Raw genomic sequence first — 23,994 nt, 5'->3', positions numbered from 1 at the left:
ACAAGGAACGGTTTCTATAGAGACTGCACATCGCTTTGTTTTATTTTTTTATGCAACTCATGATCCCATAAATTTGCATTTCCTAACCAGGACCTATCTGATGCGGTAAAATACTGCCCCGGGGAAAAATCACAACACAAACATGGAAATTCTGCCTGGTCCAGCTATGTGTAGAATCAGGGGATAACACAATAATATGATAATTCATATATGGATATAAGAAAAAGCAGAGGGGATATTTCTGGAGAACGGTGTTATACAACGCGTGAGATGTTTTAGCTGCAATGATGAGGCCAAGCGATGGTTGTTGGACCAAAAGTCTCCAATGTACTGACACAATTTGTAAGTTCAGACCAAAACAGTAATAAATATTGGAAAATCCCTCTACAAATATATTTCCGGGAGCATCTACCACCACGATGAAGGACGGTATGCAAATGAGCCTGAGGGGCTCCAGGCTGCATATGTGTTAATGGAGCCTGGAGCCCCTTAGGCTCATTTGCATACAGCCTTTCATCATGTTGGTAGATGTCCTTTAAGGTATGAGAGATATCTATGAAAAGTCAGAACAATGTGTACAGAGTCCCAGGGGGGCTGTATACAGATCTTGCAGCCACTTATTTAGGGACATGCTGGTGACAATTAAGATGGGGTACGTTGTCTGCCAGGAGCGGCAGAGTAGTTATGGGGGGAGGGAAATATGGGGGACATAAAAGTTTTTTTTAAAATTTGAAACGATTCATGACGGACTGGTTTCTTGAGGGTCGGGGGGAACCACTCCTTACTGGCCACGCCCATGGCACTAGGGACCCAGCTCTGCATACAGAAAGTTAAACTATGAACTATACTATAAGAACTCTTTAGCAATGTATACACCATTCTCTAAGGGGACATGGGTGAGCCAGAAAAAGTGCTCCTGATGACACTTTCCCTTTGAAGGGGTTGTCCACTTTCAGCAAAAAAAAAACATTTATATTGTTTGTGTAATGAAAATTTATACAATTTCCCAATGTATTTTCTGTATTAATTCCAGTTCTATGCTTGCTGTCATTCTATAGGAAGCTTCATGTTATACTAAGCTGATTTCGTGAATTCCTATCACACCATATAAGTTTTTGTATCATTGGTGTCATGGGTTGAAAATATAATGAGACTTGAGATCTGCTGCACGAAAGATCCATATAGCGCCCCATGGACCCCACTCATCTATATAATAGTGTATTCTAGGGCTCTGTTAGGATTTACAGATGGCAAGAATAGTCCTGCTCCCCAAAGTATAAAATACTAGTAAAATGCCAGAACTGGCTGAAGAAAAGAAGCCGAAGGACCAACAAGCAAGTGTCACCACATTAAGGGAGAACCCGTCAGCTCTATGGACACAAGCTAGACTGAAAAAATCTTTTGACATGGTGCATATTCTGGAGACGTCAGAAGATCAGATATAAAAAGATGTTTGTGCCCCAATTTGTACTGTGTACATGTACACAAGACCATGGTATCACGTACATGTACATTTTTTTTCTGTTCTGTGCGTTTTGGAGGCTTCCAAAAAAAAAAAAAACGGGAACAACCTCCCACCCAGAGTGGTCAAGTATACCGAAGCCTAGTGATACGCTCCACCATTCAGTGGTGTATTAGACAGCCCTGGTCACAGCCTTTATGAAGGTGATTGGAGTGTCCATTGCCTACATCACTAAGGGGGACGTGTTCTACCCTGTATGAGCCGTGGTTTTTCGAAAATGGTGTGTGGTTAGTCACAAAGAAAATCCACATCTCTCTCATGAACTGCTCTTGCTTAATGATGTATTGATCAGATTTACTCAACCGTTCATGGGTCCATGATAAAATCTGATGACCTGCATTCCCTGTACAAAAGTAAAAACTGGGCTCTTGTTGTGTCATAAAGGTATTACACTTATACACAATGAAGGAGATCAAGAGACTTAGGCCTCCTGATTTGGCGAGTGGCTGCACCAGTGGTCAAATTTACTCTGGCTGCTAGCTAACGAAGGTTTCCACAAAAATTGGCAAATGTTCACTTTGAACATTTACATGGTCTTGGTGGGGGCTGCCCACTTGGCCTGGAGATGGCGTCAAGGGAAAATTAATCACATTTACTAGTGTTTCAGAAGCAATTGTGATTATTTCAGTTTTCGGAGCTCTGATAACTGTCCCACATGGTGTGAATGTAATTCCCATCATGTACATTCCGTATGGAACACTGTACCAGATACACGGACAGTTTCTTCTTTATTACATGTAAGTATATAACAAGCTACTTTTTACCTTTTTTTTTCTTCTTTGACATCATCGTCCCTACTGGATCTTATTTTTTTTTTTCCTGCAGGGGCTAATAAAACAAGAAGGGTGAAACAAAGCCGTAAGCCGACTCTGTCTGAAATCCATGTCATCTCATCTAAAAAAGAAGAAACAGACCATTTCCATGTCTGGCCTGACAGTAACGCCTGAACTGGCAAGAGTGCAATTCCATTTGATTTATAGAATAACTGTGTGACAAATGATGACAAAAATAAACTTTTACTGCCCCGAGCTCCTCTTTTATTTATGAAATTTGGCCATGTAGTGAAATCTTTTATCTGCAAGTTGTAACGCGGAGAGGAAATGAGCAATTATGATGAGGTAATAGTAGAGCGGCGCTGTAGGCCGAGTCAGTTGGAAATGGATTGAAGGAGGATAAGCGCCGCACCATGATAAATGTGAACATTGCTCTGCTGACAGATGATCTAACAGGTGTTCATAACAACTATATAAGAGGATTTATTTATGACCAGCCACAGCCGCAGCGGTGGAAATCAAACAGAGCAGCTGCACTCCACTGAAACAAACTCCCTGATGGAGGCGCCGAGCAAGAACCCACACAACACAATTCATTCTAGAATCTCAATCATCAAATAACAACGTTCACTTAATTACGCTCCCGCATAGAAACCGCGATTACATTCAATTAAAAAAACTCGGCAGGTCCTAGAACTTTTTTTTTGTGGTTGTTGGCGGGTGAAGCCGTTTCAGGTCATTAAACTTATGTCTCAGAAACTCTGCCCTTGCTGCCCCCTCCCCAAAATAAAATCACACTTTATAGGTGTCACAATATAGATAAAAAACTTATTTTATTTTAAAAGATTTAAATTTTTTAAAGTATAAACGCATAAAGCTCTACACAGTTCCGACTTACATACAAATTCAAATTAAGAACAAACCTACACAACCTATCTTGTGCGTAACCCGTCCATTGTAGAGCAACTATATATTTTTTTTCTGTTGCATGGAATATTAAATACTGTCACTTGAAAGTACAATTTGTCCTCAGATATGTAAACAGAAAATGTAAAAAGTTATGGCTTTTGGAAGATGGAGAGCAAAAGGCGGAGATACAAAAATGGGAAATGGTCATGGCATCAAAGGAGTTTTCTGGGCTACAGAAATAAAGTATCCTAAGGATAGGTCATCAATATCTAATTGGTCGGAATCACTTTGGTTTAGCAGACCCACAGTAAATCAGACATAACACCCAAATGAGAGCTATACGCTCAGCTCTATTGTCTGTTTTATATCCAGAGCCAGTAGGCAGTTTCAAAGTACGAATTGGTGAGAGATATTGATGGCCTATCCTGAGAAAGCCACTTTTATGGATGATTGAGCCCAATTGGTGGGACAACACATTTTGAAGGCATATCTTGGTCAGGGTGTATTTTTATATATCAGTTGTGTCCTCTTAGAAGTCTCATACCAGAGCCAGATAGTACTAATTACTAGGGTTGAGTAGTCCCCAAACCTGGACTTTAGTCAGAAGTTTTGGAGCTCACCCCCACTGGTAACAGGGTGCCACCACCAAAGCGATGGAAATACCATGATTGGGTTACGGGTATCCAAACGTGAACACCCAGTGGCCAGCACAAAAGTTTGTCAGAACTCGGCGAAGCCAAGGCAGATGTTTTAGCTCATGACTACTGATGACCTTCTGGTGCACCTGATGGCACAGATAGAAGACTATGGGACTTTTTTGGATATATTATATTTGGAAATTCCTCACCCATGCCACAAAGAAATTCATTATAGGTTATGATATTAGTGTATACAACCTAAGCAGTTTTCATACGAATAAAAGATGGGTAAATATTTTGTTTATTGATAAGGCTCAGACAGAAAATCTTTTCAATAACCATAAAATGTATGAATTTTACTGATTTCGGTCCAGGTTATTTTGGGCCTTGATGACCAAATGCTGCTTACGGTAGTTCTTTTGAACACTGTCTAAAGTTGGTGCAGGTGTTATTAACCCAAAAGGCACCATAGAAAGTGATATCACCCCCCCCCCAACCCAATAATAATAATCTTTATTTATATAGCCCTTGTGATGGTCTTAGAAATTTGAGGAAATACTTTGTAATTAAATATAGTTTTTGCTGCAAAAGTAAGAGGATTTTACTATAAAAGTTTACTCCAAGTAGTTTTTGTTTTAAGAGGTTTTATTTTCCTTACTTTTGGTGAACATGTTTTCCACAGACTTTGAAGATTGAGATTCTAGAATGAATTTTGTTGGTTTTTGCTGTGCAATTTTATCAGGGAGTTAAAAAAAAAGTGTAGAAAAACAAATAAAAATGTATGAGGGAGAAAAACATTTCCAAAAAATAATTTACTTTTTACTTGTTGGTCCCCTTGATGCAGCTTTCATTCCCCCTGCACGGTATGTACTTCCATCATCTGAATAGCAGAAGTGGTAGTCACCTCCGGTTGAGATGTCGCTCTTAATCTCAAACAACTCAAACATTTCATAAATATAAAAAAAATTGAAGAAAAATGGAAGAGTTTACATCAATCCCAAAGACTAAAGAAAATTTATTGGATATCAAATAGTTTTTTGCTCAGTAACATTCAAGCTGAGTGTCTGAACAGCGCTGTGCGGACTACAAAGCCTTCAAGAAGCTACTTACAGCTCATAAAGACACTGCCAGGCAGTACTAGAAGTGTCCCCTCCACCTGATGAAGTCTTGTGGATCCTCAATGTGAAGTCAAGGGGTAAGATTCAATAACTTCTTATTTTATCCAATTCAAAAGTTTCAAGCCAAATCATTGGGTTAAAAGACAGGATTTTAAGATGATTTGTCCAGTAAATATTTCTAAAAAGTTCTTTGCGACCCGGAGAAGGCCTAGACAACCTATCCATTTATTTTAATAAGGGGTTTGTTATATATATTTCGTCAACAAAAAATTTGATGAAAAAATTCATCAAAAATTTGATGAAATGAAATACAAGTAGAACAAACTTTCTGATCTATCTCTGATCCATCTCTGATCCATCTCTGATCCATCTCTGATCCATCTCTGATCCATCTCTGATCCATCTCTGATCCATCTCTGATCCATCTCTCATCCATCTCTCATCCATCTCTCATCCATCTCTCATCTATCTCATCTGTCTTTCTATGTGTCAGATACTAGTACAATGTTCAGAAGCTGAATGAAAGTGTATATAAACCGGGACCCTGATAATCTTACCACACTGTCAGCTCACAGAACTAGATGGATCATAATGTGTCTGCTTAGAGAGTCCCTGCCCACATCCTGGAATATTACACTGACCATCACTGAGTGATAGGAGATAAATCAGCAATAAAACTGAGTAACCTTGTGAAGTAAATTGTTAAAAATGATCTTTATTGTGTTAATATCACTAGGGGATTGAAATTTGAGCATTTTCTTTCATGGGAAAGCCCCTTTAACTTCATCTTCATGGATGACCACGCTGCCAGCTCATTGCAGTTGCAGCATTAGGGACATGAAACTGATGGAGACTGGGGGTCCAAAACTGCACTTTCCCAAGACCTGAATTCCATCAAAAATCTATGGTTTATTATTTGAGTTGCTGTGTAGAGGCTGGTAGATCTTTATCCCAGAACCTGAATAACCCCAGGACTGCTTTCAGGAGGAGCGGGTGCAGTCTCAGGCAAGTAGTCGACTTGTGAAAAGCATTAAACATTGGCTGTTGTAATTGGTGCTCCAGGCCACAAGATGAGTTATCCGGTCAGTGACTTCTTCCTCTCGAAGGGCACAAAGCCTTTTATTTTACTTTACACGTAGTTTGTTCAGAACTTTGTAGTTTTTGGTATATATGCTCCATACTTTGGCTTCATTAGTGGAAGTTTTCCACTATTATTTGTTATTTGTTTGCAGGCCCAGAATGGTGGAATGGTTGTCTATGGGCATCCATGGAGAAGGGCGGTGGGACTTTCTAAGACGCCATGTTTGTATATTAGTTATCCGGGTTTGCAAGGTAGCTTGGATCTGACATATCCACCATCTTAAAAGGGGTTGGCCACTTTACCTCATGTGTTTTGTAGTGTGTGCGCGCAAGTGTGGTGTGCAGATGGAGGGTCATGTGATCTCTATCTGTCCATTGTCAGTTATAGATCACATGACCCTTTATCTGCGGCCATTTTATGGACAGGAATGTCTAACTGATATCACTTTACATATCAAGAAAGCAGAGCTTATAACAGATGTATATTTGTAAATTACTTAAAACCCTGCCCCCTCACATTACAAAACACATGAGGTAAAGTGGCCAACCCCCTTTAATTTTCGAGCTGCATATTGTATTTTATAACTCAAGAGCGCACGCTTGTTGTATATACGTGGATCACTATTGGTGCAATGGTGGTGGTGCTGCCCACTTTCCATTTACCCGAATAGAAATTAGCTGCAATATCTCACATTGTCCTCAGAAAACAGTGGCGCTATTTCTACGAGAGAACAGTTAATTTGTATTCTGTTTGTAGACATTAGGTTCGTGCAGAGGTCTTATTAATGCCTCACCAAGCCTCATAGACACATGATGAGGCGCCATTCCCCCCCAAAAAATAATTGCCATGCGTAAAGTTACGCAAAGTATACAGCATGTTATTCTCCTACTTTGGAGATGGGAGGGGTGAGGAGAGCCCACTCCCCCATCTCCACCAGGCCGAAACGGAGCGCAAAGAGGGGAAAGTTTGCTGTGGGCACGTAGACTTAGACAGAAAGACACTTAGATCGGGGAAGGATTTACAGCATTTTTATTCATACGTGAACTCATTTACCGGACGTCACATTCGGTATTTAAAAAAATGTGAAATGCAAGTAGGAATGATCATAACTATAAAAATCTATTGGCGAACATCTTCATTTTGTAATTTTTTTTCCAAATATGTAAGAATGACAAAGGATCCATCGTACCCCCTCAGTTCCATGGACATATCGTAAGTGGCATCAATGTCGGAAGATGTTTAATAGACTGGAATTCGGGAGGGGGGTTCCCAAAAACCGCTACTAAAAATGTAACAAGCGGCAGAGATATATGACAGGGAGATGTCTGATCTTTGGTTAGTGAGCTCGGCTATCACCAGGACTCGCGTACATGATAGATATGAGCATTCTGAAGCAGGAGACAAGATTGTCCAGGGTGTATTCTTCCCACCACTGCCAGATGGAAGGGCTATTATTATAAATGAAAGGCAGCAGTAGATGATGCCAGGCACTTTTGTTTTGTGCCAGATTCTGAAGTCCAGATGTAAGCCGGCTACCCCTGGGACAGGACAGGCTTCAGCTCCCGCAGCAGAACGGAGCCAATCACTGTCTTCTCGGTGTTTATGATGAGCTGAGCTGTGGAGGCTTCCTTCAGCTCCACCGTGACCAGCAGCAATGACCCACTGTGCACAGTCTTAGCTGCAAATCTGCAAATAGAAGAAACAGAAGGTGGTGAATACACAGATCATGGCCGTATATTATACACCTACATACAAGAGCGTAGGGTTGAGTAGCTGGACCAAGTTAGAAGACCTAAGAGAAGACTATTTAGTATAGTGATGAAATAAAAATGTAAGATACAAAAATAGGAAACTTGTTTTAGTCGCATTTGCAACAGTCAGACAAAAAAAAATTCCAAAACACGTAAATCCCCTAATTACACGTAATTAGAAGCAAAACTGTCCTTTTGTGTCCGTCAATTGACTGGAAAGCCACCTTAGATACAAAGGACTTTTGTCAATCCCGCTAATTCATTCCACCAGGACGGCGAGCCGCAGCCTGGATGCTAGATCTCATGCACCGATAGCTGCAGGACAATGGTGTTGCTGCACATGGTCTTTAGAAGACACTAACAAGTACAGGAGCAGGTCTGTGACCCGCTCTGACCCCCACTCTCCATGCCTTTCCCCTCTTCCCTTTCTGAATGACACGTGTCTCAATCGGAGCCATCTGCCTCAATTTGTGAAACATCTCCAGCCACAATAGCGTGCGCTTAGCCCTGACAACAGCCGACAATACAAAAATAATAAAACTGCTCCACTGACAGCACGACTCTGCCTACACAATGGCCAAACCAACTGGTCAGTGTCTCCTGCCTGACAATTAGCGGGGGCCCCCTCACCGCGCACACGGCGGTCTGCCGGGATCCCTTTAATTACCATCAACATAAAGGAGAGAGTTTATCAAAGATACTCAGAAAGACGAGGAAGAAAAACTTCACACCGGACTTAATTAAAATATTAGCCACTTACGCAGGAAACAGATTCTCCTTCAATAGAAAGTCATTTCTCCTCTTGTTTTATCTCCTCTTAGCCCATTATACTGGTCCAAGGAGCAGAACATGGAGGCTCCTTCTTGTTAACCAGTTTATCTGTCATTAGGACGTATTGTATCCACATCAATATTTATCCCCTTCTCATATGTGACGGGAACCAGGTTTTTATTGGATTGTTAGTGCAGTCTATGGGCAACAATAGTATCATAACTAAGCAGATTACTTCCCATAACAAACTTACTACTTGTATGATCTATCCATCTTTCCATCCATCTATCTTTCCACCCATCCATCTATCTTTCCATCTATCTATCTATCTATCTTTCCATCTATCTATCTATCTATCTTTCCATCTATCTATCTATCTTTCCATCTATCTATCTATCTATCTATCTATCTTTCCATCTATCTTTCCATCCATTTATCTATCTTTCCATCCATTTATCTATCTTTCCATCCATCTATCTATCTTTCCATCTATCTATCTTTCCATCTATCTATCTATCTATCCATCCATCTATCTTTCCATCTATCTATCTATCTATCCATCCATCTATCTATCCATCCATCTATCTTTCCATCCATCTATCTATCCATCCATCTATCTATCCATCCATCTATCTATCCATCCATCTATCTATCCATCCATCCATCTATCCATCCATCTATCTATCCATCCATCTATCTATCCATCCATCTATCTATCCATCCATCTATCTTTCCATCCATCTATCTTTCCATCCATCTATCTTTCCATCCATCTATCTTTCCATCCATCTATCTTTCCATCCATCTATCTTTCCATCCATCCATCTATCTTTCCATCCATCCATCTATCTTTCCATCCATCTATCTATCCATCCATCTATCTATCCATCCATCTATCTTTCCATCCATCTATCTTTCCATCCATCTATCTTTCCATCCATCTATCTTTCCATCCATCTATCTTTCCATCCATCTATCTATCCATCCATCTATCTTTCCATCCATCTATCTTTCCATCCATCTATCTTTCCATCCATCTATCTTTCCATCCATCTATCTTTCCATCCATCTATCTTTCCATCCATCTATCTTTCCATCCATCTATCTTTCCATCCATCTATCTTTCCATCCATCTATCTTTCCATCCATCTATCTATCCATCCATCTATCTTTCCATCCATCTATCTATCCATCCATCTTTCCATCCATCTATCTTTCCATCCATCTATCTTTCCATCCATCTATCTTTCCATCCATCTACGGTATCTTTCCATCCATCTATCTTTCCATCCATCTATCTTTCCATCCATCTATCTTTCCATCCATCTATCTTTCCATCCATCTATCTTTCCATCCATCTATCTTTCCATCCATCTATCTTTCCATCCATCTATCTTTCCATCCATCTATCTTTCCATCCATCTATCTTTCCATCCATCTATCTATCTTTCCATCCATCTATCTATCTTTCCATCCATCTATCTATCTTTCCATCCATCTATCTATCTTTCCATCCATCTATCCATCTTTCCATCTATCTATCCTTCCATCCATCTATCTATCTTTCCATCTGTCTAATATCTATTTTGCCTTTAATTTCATGTCAATCCATCTCTACAGATCTCTCATATCCATTAAATATCTGTCAACTTTCCTGTCTTACATTATCTATTTTTCTCTCTCTTAAATCTAATGTTTGTTTATCTCATATCTATATATTCATTTACTGGGCTCTAATTAATCTCTTGCTCTCAAATATAAAAATTGTAAATCGATTGATCTACCTATCCAGCAATCTAATATGTATGCCTCTCTTATATCCATCTATCCATCTGCGCATCCCCCAAAATCTATGCATTTGTCTTATGTCCACTGATAGCAAAAGGTAATATATTTTTGTATTTATTACAATATTTCCTTTGATTATGATCTGTACACTACTATACTGCGATTCATGGATGTAACTGTATGCAGCAAACACTTTCCACCCCTATTCGCATGAAAATATAATCGCTATGTTTTAGAACTATAGACAGAAGGTACAATGTGTAGAAGCTGCATCCCTCTGACTCCCCGGATGATGCTGACAAGACAGAAAAGAGGAAACTTCTTTCTATTGTTATGCAGAGAATTTTGTGCGGTTTTGGATGGACTCCCAAGCATAAATTAGACATGTGTTGTTAGGGGGTTTATATCATCTGTGTGCGCGCCGTCTCTCTGGAGAGAGAGAATACATTGTCTCTCTGTTGTGACAGCATTAATCACAATTACTTGTCTGGTTGAAGATCACAAACCTACAATATCAATGGAATGTTATTATCTCCAAACAGCAAGTGATTCCCAAGTTTCTTCATTCCTGCTGTTCTACATTTTGATAGGAAACTTGGAACTGACATTTTTAATTTCTTACATATATATTATAATGGTCAAGGTTGAGATTAGTTATTCTAAGTGTTATATTTTTATACATGTCAGATCCGGTCTATACACTGTATCCATCCATCCACTACATTCTGCATCCATCGATCTATTTTATTTGTCTGAATCTATCTTACTATTCTGTATCTATCCATGTACTAGATCTACTGCATTTATCTTTCTATCTATCCATTTACTATATCCACTGCATCTATATATCCCCTAGATCTACTGCATGTATGTGCTATATCTACTCTATTTATCTATCGACTATATCCACTGCATCTATTCACTTGACCTACTGCATCTATGTGCTATATCTATCTCTGTACTGTATCTACTATATCTATCCATCCATCTACTATATCTATCCATCCATCTACTATATCTACTATATTTATATATCCATCTATTTATTATATCAATTCAATGAAGCTTTATTAGCAGGACCAAATATAAGTTAGCATTGTCAAAGCATTTATAAAATATTGGATTGGGAGAAATAAGCTGGGGTATAGGGTCTAATGGAATAGGATGAATGGGGACATAGGGTTTGGTTGGTTATTATAGTCCATGGTATCATATGTTTATCCATCTACTATATCCACTGCATCTATCTATTCACTAGAGCTACTGTATATATGTGCTATATCTACAGTATCCAGCTATGTACTATATCTACAGAATCCATCTACAGTATCTATCTACTACATCTATCTATCCACTTTATCTATATATAAACTACATCTATCCATCTACTACATCTATCCACTATATCTATAAACTACACCTATCCATCTACTATATCTACTGTATATATCTATATATGTACTAAACCTACTTCATCTAACTATTTACTATATCTACTGAATTTATCCATGGATCGATTTATCCATCTACAATAGCTACACCTATCTATGTACTATATATACTATATATGTATTAAATCTACTACATCCATCTATACATTTACTATATATACTGCATTTATCCATCTATCCATTAACCAAACCTACTCCATCTACCTACAACATGCACTACATCTAAAAAGTCTAATGTATCTACATATCACATATGCATCTACGCCATTTTTCGCTCTATCCATATATTTATTATAGCATTACGTGTATATCTAAAGTAAACAGTTTTTATAAATTGTGATCTAAACAAACATTTTATTGTACGTCCTGTAATTCTAAGAGTGATGAATAATAATAAATGTTATATATATATATTATATCTCTGTTTTTGTGTTGTATTTTCTACTTTTCCTCCTCTTTGTTTAGGCTCCAGAAAATCGGTGACAATGAACTACACTGCTAAAACTTTGTCTGTGTACATGAAACTCCAATTACTGATTGCTGAAGCAGACACAATCCTATTAGCAGCGAAGACGATGAGGCGAAGCATTGCCCTGCCCCGGCAGTATAAAAACAATTAGCCAAAAGTTATCAAACATACTAAAAAACATACACGACAAGCTAACATCATAGTAATCATCCCGAGCAGCAGCATCCCAGAAAAAGACTTGGCAAGTCATTGTAGTTTAAAGAAGCAAATAATCAAGTGGGGATTTTGATTTGAAATATTAGAAATTTGTAAATAAATATTAATTAAAAAAAATTTATAATGTGAAAATGTAAATACATAGGTTTTTAAACAAAAATCTAAATTAGATTTAAAAAAATATATCAACTAATATTGTAAAATACATATAATAAATCAATATAAATAAATATATTAATAAATATAAAACATTTTCCTATTCTTAAGCAGAAACTGCAAACATTATGCAATTATTATTAATTTTTTTGGTAAAATAAAGTGCTGGATGTAACATTGTGTTGGTATCGGGTCCCACCACAGTCGGTGAACGGCTACTTGTGTCTGGGATATGTGGTGTGGGATGTTATAGCAGTGCTGACCCCTACTGGGAGGAAACAGAACTCCACCAACACAAGAAACCCAGGGAATGGCTACTGCAGGGCTGATGACCGGTAGCTATGAGCCATATATTACATATCACTCCAATATTAACACGGTTGTCTACATTGGGTAATAGTACAATTAAAACCTCAAGCGAATTGTCTCGATACAAACATTAGTGGTAGCGCCAAATGTCTGGGGTCCAATTTCTGATCTGATCACCAGGGCACAAAATGACCAAAATAGCCAATAATAACACACAACCGATAAAATGGCCATTAATCTCGGCTGACTTTTGATGTTAGTTCGCAACACTTCTGTAATTTCAGATGGCAAAAAACTTGTGGTTCAGCTTCCATCCATTTTCAGTTCAAATAACGTAAGTCTAACGGGAGCGCTACAGACCGACACTAACTGAAGCCATTGGACGTCTACTTAAATCAATGGACAGTTTAACCTCTTCAAGACAGTTTTTTTTAGTGATAATGTTATATTTCGGTAAATATATATATATTTTTAAATTCTAAATTTTGTGAAAATTTTGAAAAATGATCCATTTTAGGATTTCTAAATCTTATGCTCATCATACAGTCAGTCTAACAGCCCTGATTAGTTACAAAGGAACATTTACCAATTTGGCAGCGCTGCGTAATCTGTGCGCGCTATATAAAGGAGTTATTAATTATTATCATATGTCTGTTTTCTTTAATGTAATTTTGCTTTACTTTTGAATTGGCTGCAAAATGATTGAATCTGAAATCTCCTTCAAAATCTGAAAATTTGATTTAAAACCTCCGAACAGCAATTTTCCAAATTTTCAAGGAAATTCAATCATTTTGCGGCCAATTCATTTTTAGAGCGATTTTTAAAGTTCCTTTTATTAGAAACCTCCCACAAATCACATCATTTTTAGAACTTCAACCCATCAAACTATTCACAACAGCCTTTAGTAAGCTTGTTACGTCTCGCATGAATGAAAACATGGAGGTTCCATTTGGAATTTTCACAATAGAATCCTTATTTTTCTTGTTTTATACACTGCATAGCATAAAGTACATGCTACCTTTATTCTAAGGGTGTGATCACAGGTCACGTTTAACGCATGTGTTTAAAAACGCATTGCAACAGCTGAAGAGAGATTTGCCGAATGAAACAGCTGTTAAAACTTGCGTTTACAAAACGCAAATATTAATGCTTGAGTTTAACGCATGCGTTAACAATGTGTTAACTGTTACGTTTTGTAAACGCAAGTGTTAAAAGCTGTTTAATTAGGTAAGTCTCTCTTCAGCTGTTGCAATGCGTTTTTAAACGCATGCGTTAAACGCAACGTGTGACTGCTCCCTAAGGCTCAGCACGATTAATGAGACACACATATGTAGCTTTTTAGGTTTGATTTGTTTGCCTGTTTTTGCATTGCCATCTTCTGAGAGGTTTAACTTTTTTATCTTTTGTTGACAGTCTTGTTTTTTGCCGGAGGACTTGTATGTTTTATTGGTATCATGTCAGGGTACATCTTACCTTTAATCCAGTTCTTTCGTGAGATTGGATGTACAAATATCATCAGTTCTGGTACGTTCCTTAATTATTTTTTTTTAACATCATTCACCGTATTGGTTCACTAATGATTTTATTTTAGTGTACAGATATTTCAGACTACCAAACATGTAGTTGTGATTTTCACTTGTTTATGTTATATGGGATTTTTAGTGGATGGGGAATTTTCCCTTTTTTTTTTAGCATTTTCTTTTCATTACTACTTTCTCTCACTCTTTTTCTTCTTTTTTCACTGTTTTATTTAGTCCCAGAGTGGGACTATACAATGGGTAATATAATGCAATTAAGATGAATTGCACTATATTACAAAATTCAGCTTATGCAGTTGCATAGTCTAACAGGTACAGAGTAAGGCTGCATTCACAAGAATGTGTGCCCACCAGTCTACGGCCAGGCGCTGCTCACTCCTCTGCTCTCCGTAGGAAATAGAGCCGCACGACCATTCTCATGGCCAAAGATCGCATAGCATGTTCTATCTTTTTTCATCCACGGCACGGTAAGCAGGCGTTGTGCTCACCGTACCGAGACGGGGCACCATAGACGACTATGGGGGGATGTATATCCAAACGAAAATTTGTGGCCGTATATACTTCCCCCATACATTCATGTGAATGCGGCTTTAGAATGTTCCTTCAGCATGAACTAACTCTGTGCCCATCAGCCCAGGCATCTGTATAGACTGACTTTTGTAATATACTGAAGGCAGATAGTGAAGGTAGCCATTGGGTCCTTCATCAGACCCCTGGGCTGACATGGAAATGATTGGCGCCCCTGAAACACCGAGACGCGGTGCTCATTGGGGGGGGGGGGGGGGGACTTGTTTAAGTCCCAGCTGCCACATACGGGAGGGATCCCGCGGTGATGTCATGATGATCGCCATAGCTCAGAAGCGGGGTCCATGTGATCACCATGACATAACTGCAAGTCCGGATGTGAGAAGGGGGTTTACTGATCTGTTAATTTTCCGTTATTATTGTTTCAATGGCAGAAGATAATAACGCAGGTTCGAACACTGGTGTGAACTGGGCCTAATCTGCTGAATCTGATAAAAATCTGTGGGCATGTTCCTGTATTTGCGCTGGTATCCTAAGTAAAGTGAGATGGAATCTGTGCTTTTGGCCCCTGGGTCATTAGCCCAATGTTGGCTATAATATATATGTACTTACGGTGCACCTATAATATTTGTTGAGATTGACCGTTCTAGAATTTATTTTTACCAAGAGTAAAGTAATTTTAAGGTTACTTTGGTAACAGTTTCTCTTTCATCACAAAGCAAGATACCTTTTCCTGTTTATCAGAACAACTTGCAAGCCCTATTATGTCACATGGTGAGATTTTCCTAGACACTAAGTAATGAAGACTTGAGTTTCGGAGCGCCAGAGAATGATTTCATTTTACAGCTTTTCCCATTAATGGGATGATTTCGTTTGGGTTACCGGTATAATGAATTCTTTATCCATTTGTATACCATTCCATTTTTTGGATGAATTAGTTATAAAACTTGGAGAAGGCAAAAGGCATAGTTAGTTAGGAGGGGCAACATGTGCCCAAGAAGAGGCACCTACCTGTCATTTTACATTACCTAGGCTACATCTAGTGCCGTAGACTTAATATGTGACCTGATTGAGGATTTAGTCAAAACCTAATTTTTTAAATTGCCAAAAAAACAAACCTCTTTAATAAAAGAGACTCTTTATTAATTTAGCTTGCAATGTTGTGCTAAGAAAGAACATGTGTATACTGCTGGTGAAGTATTAGATTACTGACCGAACACGAAATTCAATGCCACAAGTCGGCCATTTTGTCGGCTGAATCTATTATTTCATGAGATTGCATTTTATCCAGCCGCAAGGAATGTGCGACACTTATGAGGCATTTCATGAGCAGATATTCATGAGGCAATGGTTACTACATCTCCCTCATGCTGCCTCTACACTGTAAGCGTATGATGGGGAATCTTCATTGATATTATTCCCCTGTTGAGGAATTAGTGATGTGAATATTAGCACTGAAGATGGAGGAATTGCTAATGTGCTTTTTTTTAAGCTGCAAAGCCTGGACAGGTAATACACATAGTATAATATGGTTTACCATGTGATCTAGGAATGGTTCCCGCCTCCAGCAAGCAGAGGTTTTAATTAAGATTTTCATCACCTTCCAACAAACTTTGCAGAAACCTGTATTCGAATGTATGAACACGATGAATAACACAATTTCAGGGCAGTATGTGACTTGAAGCTTTCATTTTCCAGCATCACTGCAGTCTACATCTGTAGTTTTGGATAAGTATCGGCTTGTGGTTCCGTGAGCCATAGAACGAGAGATAAATACAGCTAGGGCGCATTCACACTGCCGCTGCCCAGCGTACCGTAGCACGGCGGCACCAGGGAGAGGAGAGCTGCTCACCCCTGCCCTCTCCATAGAGGAACATGGCACATGGCGCCATATGCCGAGAAAAGATAGGACACGTCGTGCGCCCATTGCCGTCTGTGGGAGACCTATATAGGCCGTATACAAGTCGTATATATGGCAGTGTGAATGCAGCCTTAAAAAAAAAAAAAAAAAAAACGGCAGGAATTGGATCTCCCATTCCCAACTGCCTGCATCTCCGGATACATAGATCACAGTACTACAAGCCTGGTGATATTCTAGCAATCTGAAAGAGAAGACTTTTTTTTCTTTAATATGACACCAAAACCATGTTTCCAGGTCCTATAGAACTGATGATTTGGGCTTTTGAAGCGATACTCCCCTGGCAGCCTCTAGACTTTACTCATCTCAAGTAAAATATGACTCTTCCCTGCCGATTTAAATTTTTTTTTTGTTAAAGGTAAACAGGTGAGATGTCACATAAAAGAACAATTTGTAGAAAGGACATTTCATCCCCTACCTAAGGGGGTTACTAGTTTAATGGCATAAAATCTGGTGACAGGTTCTCTTTAAGCAAACTTTATTTAGTGATACGAAATTTTCTTTTCTTCTCCAATAATAAAAATGTGGCTAGATCACGGCCCTCCCATAGGGGTCAGTGGCACCCGGTCACATTCCGGTGAGCACGCACAAACCGCATTGTGACCGTCCAAGGCATTCCATGTAGAGGGATGGGGGGGGGGTGGACAATAGAAAGACTGGAATATATTTAATAACCTGTAATACAAAAATAATTTCTTTTTATACTTTGGGATGTCAAAATTTAAGTAGTGAATGCAGTCATGCCCTAAAATCTCATGCAATAAAATCTCAGCAGCACAATGGCAATGGGGGTTGATGTTGTGCTATAAGCGGGACAATACTCATAAAACAGAATCAATAGCGACAAGGTAGACGCTTACAATTGTGAAAATTGACACAGTAACTAAAGTTTTGGTGACCTCTAAAGCAATGATGCTGTGATGAAGAATTGCAATTCCCCGTGCATAGTTATAACCACTGTACCACATGGTTATTTTTGTAGCACTGGGGCATAACCACTCACCTGTGTATACTGTTCTGGCCTGAGGCTACGACCCCAAAGTTGGCGGCAGTTAAAAACTTCTGTACCACGACCTGCGGTGCACTGCTGTGCGGAGATACTACAATGGTCGCCGAACTCTCATTCATGCCCGTCAGTTTTGCTGCAAGATTAGAACAAAAATAAAATTATAACTTTTTCTGTATAATGATGGATACCCTAGAGATTCAACAAGTCCACAGGGGGCCTGTGGGGGAGATAAAGCAAAAGGTCCAGATATAGCAGTGACATAGTAGTTTTGGTTCCCTAGGATAGTAAGGACAGAGACACACACTGTGGACGATCAATTATTTCATATGGGCTTTATGTTCGGTTTGTCAAATCCAGCCAGCGCATGTCCCGGAAGTCATAGTGTGACCACAGTTGGGGGTTTCTAGCCTATGAATTACTGTTTTCGAGCAAGAGGATACAAGTTGTAGCAAACAGCTACTGAGCATGTGCGACCACCACAAGTAGAGGACTACCAAAAACACCATCACACAAGGCTGTTTTTTAATTAACTTATTTCATCTTAATATTTTATGATAATCTTGACCTCCTTTTATACTTGTTAGAAAACCAATGAATCACATTGTTATGTACCATGAAGAGACTGGAGTCTCATGTATATATAAATCGCATGATATTTTGTCTATTCTATGTGCCTTTCTGGAAACATGACCAAATTAGGATAAGCCGATCACAACCAAGCAGAGTACAAAAGAGGTCTCTTCCCTCTTAAGATAACATATTTTTGGAATCCCCCCCCCCCCCCAAAAAAAAATATGGTAGATAAATACCCAGTAGTGTATAATAAATTAGAGTGAACCTTAGAGACCACAAAATAATAAAACACTCTGATGTAAAAATATGGATGCATCGCTCCTCTTTCCAACACCTTGCAATCAATGTCTGAAGAAGGTCTGCTGTTCAGACCGAAACGTCACATTAATGTGGATTGTTATACTTTATACACCAGTAAAATTCCATATTTTTGCATCACTAAATGGAGTGCCAAGGGTTTTATTATTATTTTAACTAATGAACTGGCATCCTATATCACACCAAGGGGAGTGACGTGCAGTCCTATACTAGAGACCATGGCTGTGTCTGTGTGATTATTAGTACCGTATTTTCCGGGCCATTAGGCGCACCGGACTATAAGGTGCATTAGTAGTCATCGCCTTAAATATTGAATAATTCCATACATAAGGCGCACCGGACTATAAGGCGCAGGGTCGGGGGCGTGGCGGAGGTCCGGGGGCGTGGCAGAGCGGAGACCGTAGAGGTGAGCGGGGAAGGGGGTCCCTTCAGGTGCAGGATGGCAGCGGACCCTACTTACATAGGTCCCCGCTACCGGAGACAGCAGATCTCCAGCGGGAACTGCAGACCACGCGGCAGAAGTTGGTTCGCGCTATGGCACCTGTTGTCCGTGCCGCGTGGTCTGCAGTTCCCGCTGGAGATCTGCTGTCTCCAGTCTCCGGTAGCTGGGACCTATGTAAGTAGGGTCCGCTGCCCTCCATACATAGGGCGCACCGGACTATAAAGCGCATTTTGGATTTCTAAGGAAATCCTAGGTTTTTTTGTGCACCTTATAGTCCGGAAAATACGGTATATATATTTATATACTAATATCCAATTTGGAGCAGAGATCAATGCAGGTTTTAGTCTGCCATCCAAAACAACATCATGAATGTTGTGTCAGAAGCCTGAAGACCTCGGGAGAGCTTCAGTACTTGGGAAGAGACACAACTTATATGATTGTAATTGGTGAAAACTGCCTGATCCTAATTTTAGGGATAAGATCTTCTAGTCGATACAAGAATTGAGGAGGGAATAAGCAATGCTAAAAATTCTAATAAAAGTAATAAACACCCTTACGGTAAAGTACACAGAAAGCAGCATTTTCCAGGACCATCAATCCATTTATAGCGTAAAGAAGCAGTTAAGATCTAATATAACAACCTATAGAATTTACTACTGTAAGAAACACCAAACTGAGCATTTTTATATTCTGCATAAAAAGTAAGATGTTCCATTAAAACACATACAAAACCATAAAAACCGGTTATTGCCCTAAATAAATGTATAAATAAAAACAGTTGATATAAAAGCTGCGCATAAGTGCGACTACGTACAGAAAAACATGGATATGAACGTTTTATACGCAACTTTAAAAAATGAACAGATATAAACATAATATACATACACATCTATATGCAGGAGTATCCCCTGCCACCAATGTATCTGTACACAGCATATCCTAGAAGGTGATGACTCTTATGTTACATAAAAAAATTATAATCTAATTTATATGCCATTGAATATTTACATATTGTGCACCATGTGACTTCAAACTTGAGGTAAATCTCCAGTGTTAAAGGTTTTTTTTGTGTGGATTAAAATATTGATGACCTAATCTTTGTGACAGTTTGCTTGAAAGAATAAGAAAGAATATTACATACATTAGTACATATGGTACTAGAATCGGCTTCTTAGGGAATGGAGGATGTGTCCCTTCTTCCTGTTTCAAGGACTTGTGGAGGACCTTCAAAGGTCCGGAAAGGGCTCTTGCGTACATGTGTATTGATATCAGGATGCACAAGAATGTTATGAGTGAAGGTCCTTCTGGGTAAATCCTATATATAATAGTGGATTATATATAAACCACCTATATTATAACCCACTACTGTGGTTTAGGCACACAGCTCCATACGTTGTGTTTAGGGTGTACGCTGGCGAATCATTTCTTAGCCAGTAACCCAAGGAATTCCCAAGCTGCTAAATTTTGAAGTGGTCCTATTCCGGTCTGTGTTGGCAACTCTAAATTTTAATAAAATGCAGGCATTGTATGTTGAAAATATAGACATGTTTTCCTATTACAATCAATCAATATTGTAATATAGAAATAACAATTGTTACATCAATCAGTTAGTTTTAAAATTCCTCAAATAGGAAACTAAAGCAGCTTACACATCCATATAGTTACTGGAATTTCTATACAGTGAGGTGACAATAAATCAGATATAATCCAATAGGCTTTATCATTCTGCCCTAGTGAGTCGGAGATTACGCACAGTGTAAATCCTATAGTTTAGATCACACTGAGGATTTTCACGTGGGAAAATCTGTATGTACGGAGAACAATATTTTCTCACAAAGTATGACCAAAATATATCTATATATACATATATCCTGAAGATGATTCTGTTCTTCTCCAGAATCTTCTATGTAAACATACCACAAGAGGAACATGAGCTTATATGTATATATAGGAAGCTCTCTATTTCCCAAGGGGACAAATTACACCCCTGCTCTGCCAGCGGGTGCAACCCCCTCCACACCCCTACATTCCCACTTGGAAATAGGACGTGATCCCGTTCCAGAGCCGGTTAACTGGTGTGCAAGCGCTGATAAATCTCCCCCAATATTTCTAGCAATTACTTCTATTGTTTTCCAGGGCTGGGCTTCATAGTTCATGATCATCCATGGTCAATGTACAACTGAATGGCGTCCTATAAAACGGTCCCTGGTGTGTGCTCCCATATTAGGATGAATCCAATAATTATTATTGATGATAATAGAGACTTTTTTTTTTCCACAATGGAAGTCGTGATGGATCTTGTAATAGACTGTTTGCTAGGTGCAAAATGGGTCAAAAACACAAAATATCCCAAAAATACTGTAACAGATGCAAATATTGTTGACTGGTCCTAGCTATAGGATTTTCTCAGTCTAATTCTGTATTACAAGATCTATAGGTACTTAGTAGTTCTGCTGTCTGCTGCCTTATTGAGTCATTATATATTATGTTACCAAAGCATCTAGGAAACAATACCCTGATAATACACTGTCCAATACACCCGTCTTTTTTCCCCTCAAGAGCTTTCACTATAATAAGATGAGTTAGTAATAATCATATGCACTTTTGGTCTCCGATGATTATTGGGCTTAAGGCTATTTGTATCACTTACTCCTTTTCTGCTCCGTTAATGATTTGAACAAAACAAGAATAGTTAATATTTACCTATAACTTTTTATTTTAGCAAAAGCTATAAAAGTTTCCCCCTTCAGGCCTGTTAGGGCGCTTGCACAGTAAAGCCGGGCTCCAAGGAATGAGGTTGGAGGGTAGGAGGCGAGTATACTGTTTGGGGTTTTTTTTTGGTGCACACTTAAAAAATCATGCAAGGGGTGTTTTGGGACACTAAACCAGCATCTATTTGGACCTGTGGGTGGTTTAGTGTCCCATACCGCCCTGACAGGTTCCCTTTAAATGAAACTTCAGATGAATCTTAAAGGAATCCTAATTACTAAAGAGAAAAATTCAAATAATTCTTTATCGAAAGAATAGGTACTAGATGCGGGAACACATATGAGGACGGGTCTCGTCCCTCCAACGTCACCGGATACATCAAGAGGCTACGGTCTGCTGGTGAATCGGCTGGCTGTGCAGCATCCAAATCTACACCAGGCCCTGAGCGCCGTAGATTTGTGCTATTGACTAGCGACCGCTCAGCCTGCCTGCGGATCCTTCTGCGCCCCCTTGGCGTGGAGCTGATGTAAAGGGGATAATAACTGCAATCACTAGCGGTTAGCAAAGCATTGCATTTATTTCAGGGCTCGTACGTTAGTAAACTAGTGTACAAGCCCTCACCCATAGCCTCTAAGCTCAAGGCGATTTACGATCAATAAAGGATATTTATTTTAGGACATTGGGAACTTAAAATTTTAATCTGCGTTCCGAATTGGACACAGCAACAACAAAAACTAAAAATTAACTAACAATATTGGGACTAAGAGATTGTAAGGTGCATTTCAGGCAAGAATTGCCTGCAAAAGACACTTGAAGATGTAGCAAGCGCAGGGGCCATAAAACGATGAAATATTACATTGTGTTTAGGGCTGTTTAACTGCACTATTAAGCCAGGAAGGACGGAGAAAGAAAACTCTGGCGGTATAGAGTTGCTTTTAAGCGGAGAGCACAGGGTGACCTGACACTGCCGGCACAAGTGTACACTCATTTAGGACTTAAACCTTCTCCATTAAGCTATATTGAAGAGCAAATGCTCGCTAAATGAATGCAACTATGTTTATGTTAAAAGCCCGTTTCCTGCAGCCTGTAATTAAAGGAAATTTCGTACAAAGCCACAAGGGTTTTTTTTTTTTGTATCCCGAACTCCGGCAAATGGAAAGATGGATAGCATTCATACAAGTGGATGCATCGCTTCATATTTAACCTTAACACTCCCGCCATTAATGCTTTGTCTAACTTCTCCTATGAAAGACCAGGTACTGCTCCACCAAAGGAAAATTAAAAAATCAACTATACCATGCTTTTCAGAAGAGGAGATTCATTATTGCCAGCTAATGTATTGGCATAAAGAAAACTAACATCCTATCAGACAAGGCACACATTCAGTCCGCCTGCCCAGCCCCCTCCCATTTTAACTCGTGCTGTTTTATTGTTATAGGCAATTTGTACCACTCAGCATGACAGTGTAAACTGAATTAAGATTAATTTACATGCAAAAGAACACTTAGGAGAGCAGCATGGTAAGCAAATGTATTGTCTCGATTGCTGAGGTGGAAAAGAACCTGGGAAGGGGGGAAAAAAAAAACACAGTTTAATTAAGGGGCATCAAATATGATTGCTGGAGGTAGTTAAGGGGCCAGAAAATAGTAAATGTCCGACTAGTTAAAGAATTAGCATCTTGCTTGCGAGGGATTTATAAGATAGATTCATAAATCTTAATAAGACAAAGTAAACACCTTACCTCTAACTTTCATCTGATGTCTTTCCAAAAAAGCAGAATAGAAATCGCTAGCACTGCCAGAATTATTATAAGGGAAGAGCACAAAGGGCGTTTGGAAGCGTAGGAAGGTAACAATTTAGGTGAAAAAACATTTTTAATTGTAATTTAAGATGTGGATTTTTAATACCCTGTTGTGATTTTATCTTAAAAAATGAAATAACTTCAAGTAACAATCAAATATTTCTTACATGGGGAACATGGATGATAAAGTCATTATAACATGGTTCCCA

At 39.0% G+C, this 23,994-nt stretch overlaps 1 protein-coding gene across 2 annotated transcripts in view; it reads right to left on the bottom strand.

Annotated features, from left to right (window-relative positions):
- Positions 1-7,053: 7,053 nt before the first annotated feature.
- Positions 7,054-23,994, bottom strand: part of AP3B1 (adaptor related protein complex 3 subunit beta 1) — a 157,361-nt gene continuing 140,420 nt past the window's right edge. For both annotated transcript variants that reach the window (XM_072137879.1, XM_072137869.1), the window contains exons 26-27: positions 17,937-18,075; positions 7,054-7,727 (exon numbers count right to left, since the gene is read on the bottom strand). In XM_072137879.1, coding sequence (XP_071993980.1) covers positions 7,574-7,727; positions 17,937-18,075 — 293 coding nt within the window. In that variant the 3' untranslated portion in view covers positions 7,054-7,573. The remainder of the gene's footprint in view (positions 7,728-17,936; positions 18,076-23,994) is intronic.

This window comes from Engystomops pustulosus, chromosome 1 (genome assembly GCF_040894005.1).
Source record: "Engystomops pustulosus chromosome 1, aEngPut4.maternal, whole genome shotgun sequence".
Taxonomy (NCBI): Eukaryota; Metazoa; Chordata; class Amphibia; order Anura; family Leptodactylidae; genus Engystomops; species Engystomops pustulosus.
The sequence above is the reverse complement of the archived record's forward strand: the minus strand, read 5'-3'. Positions and strand labels throughout refer to the sequence as shown.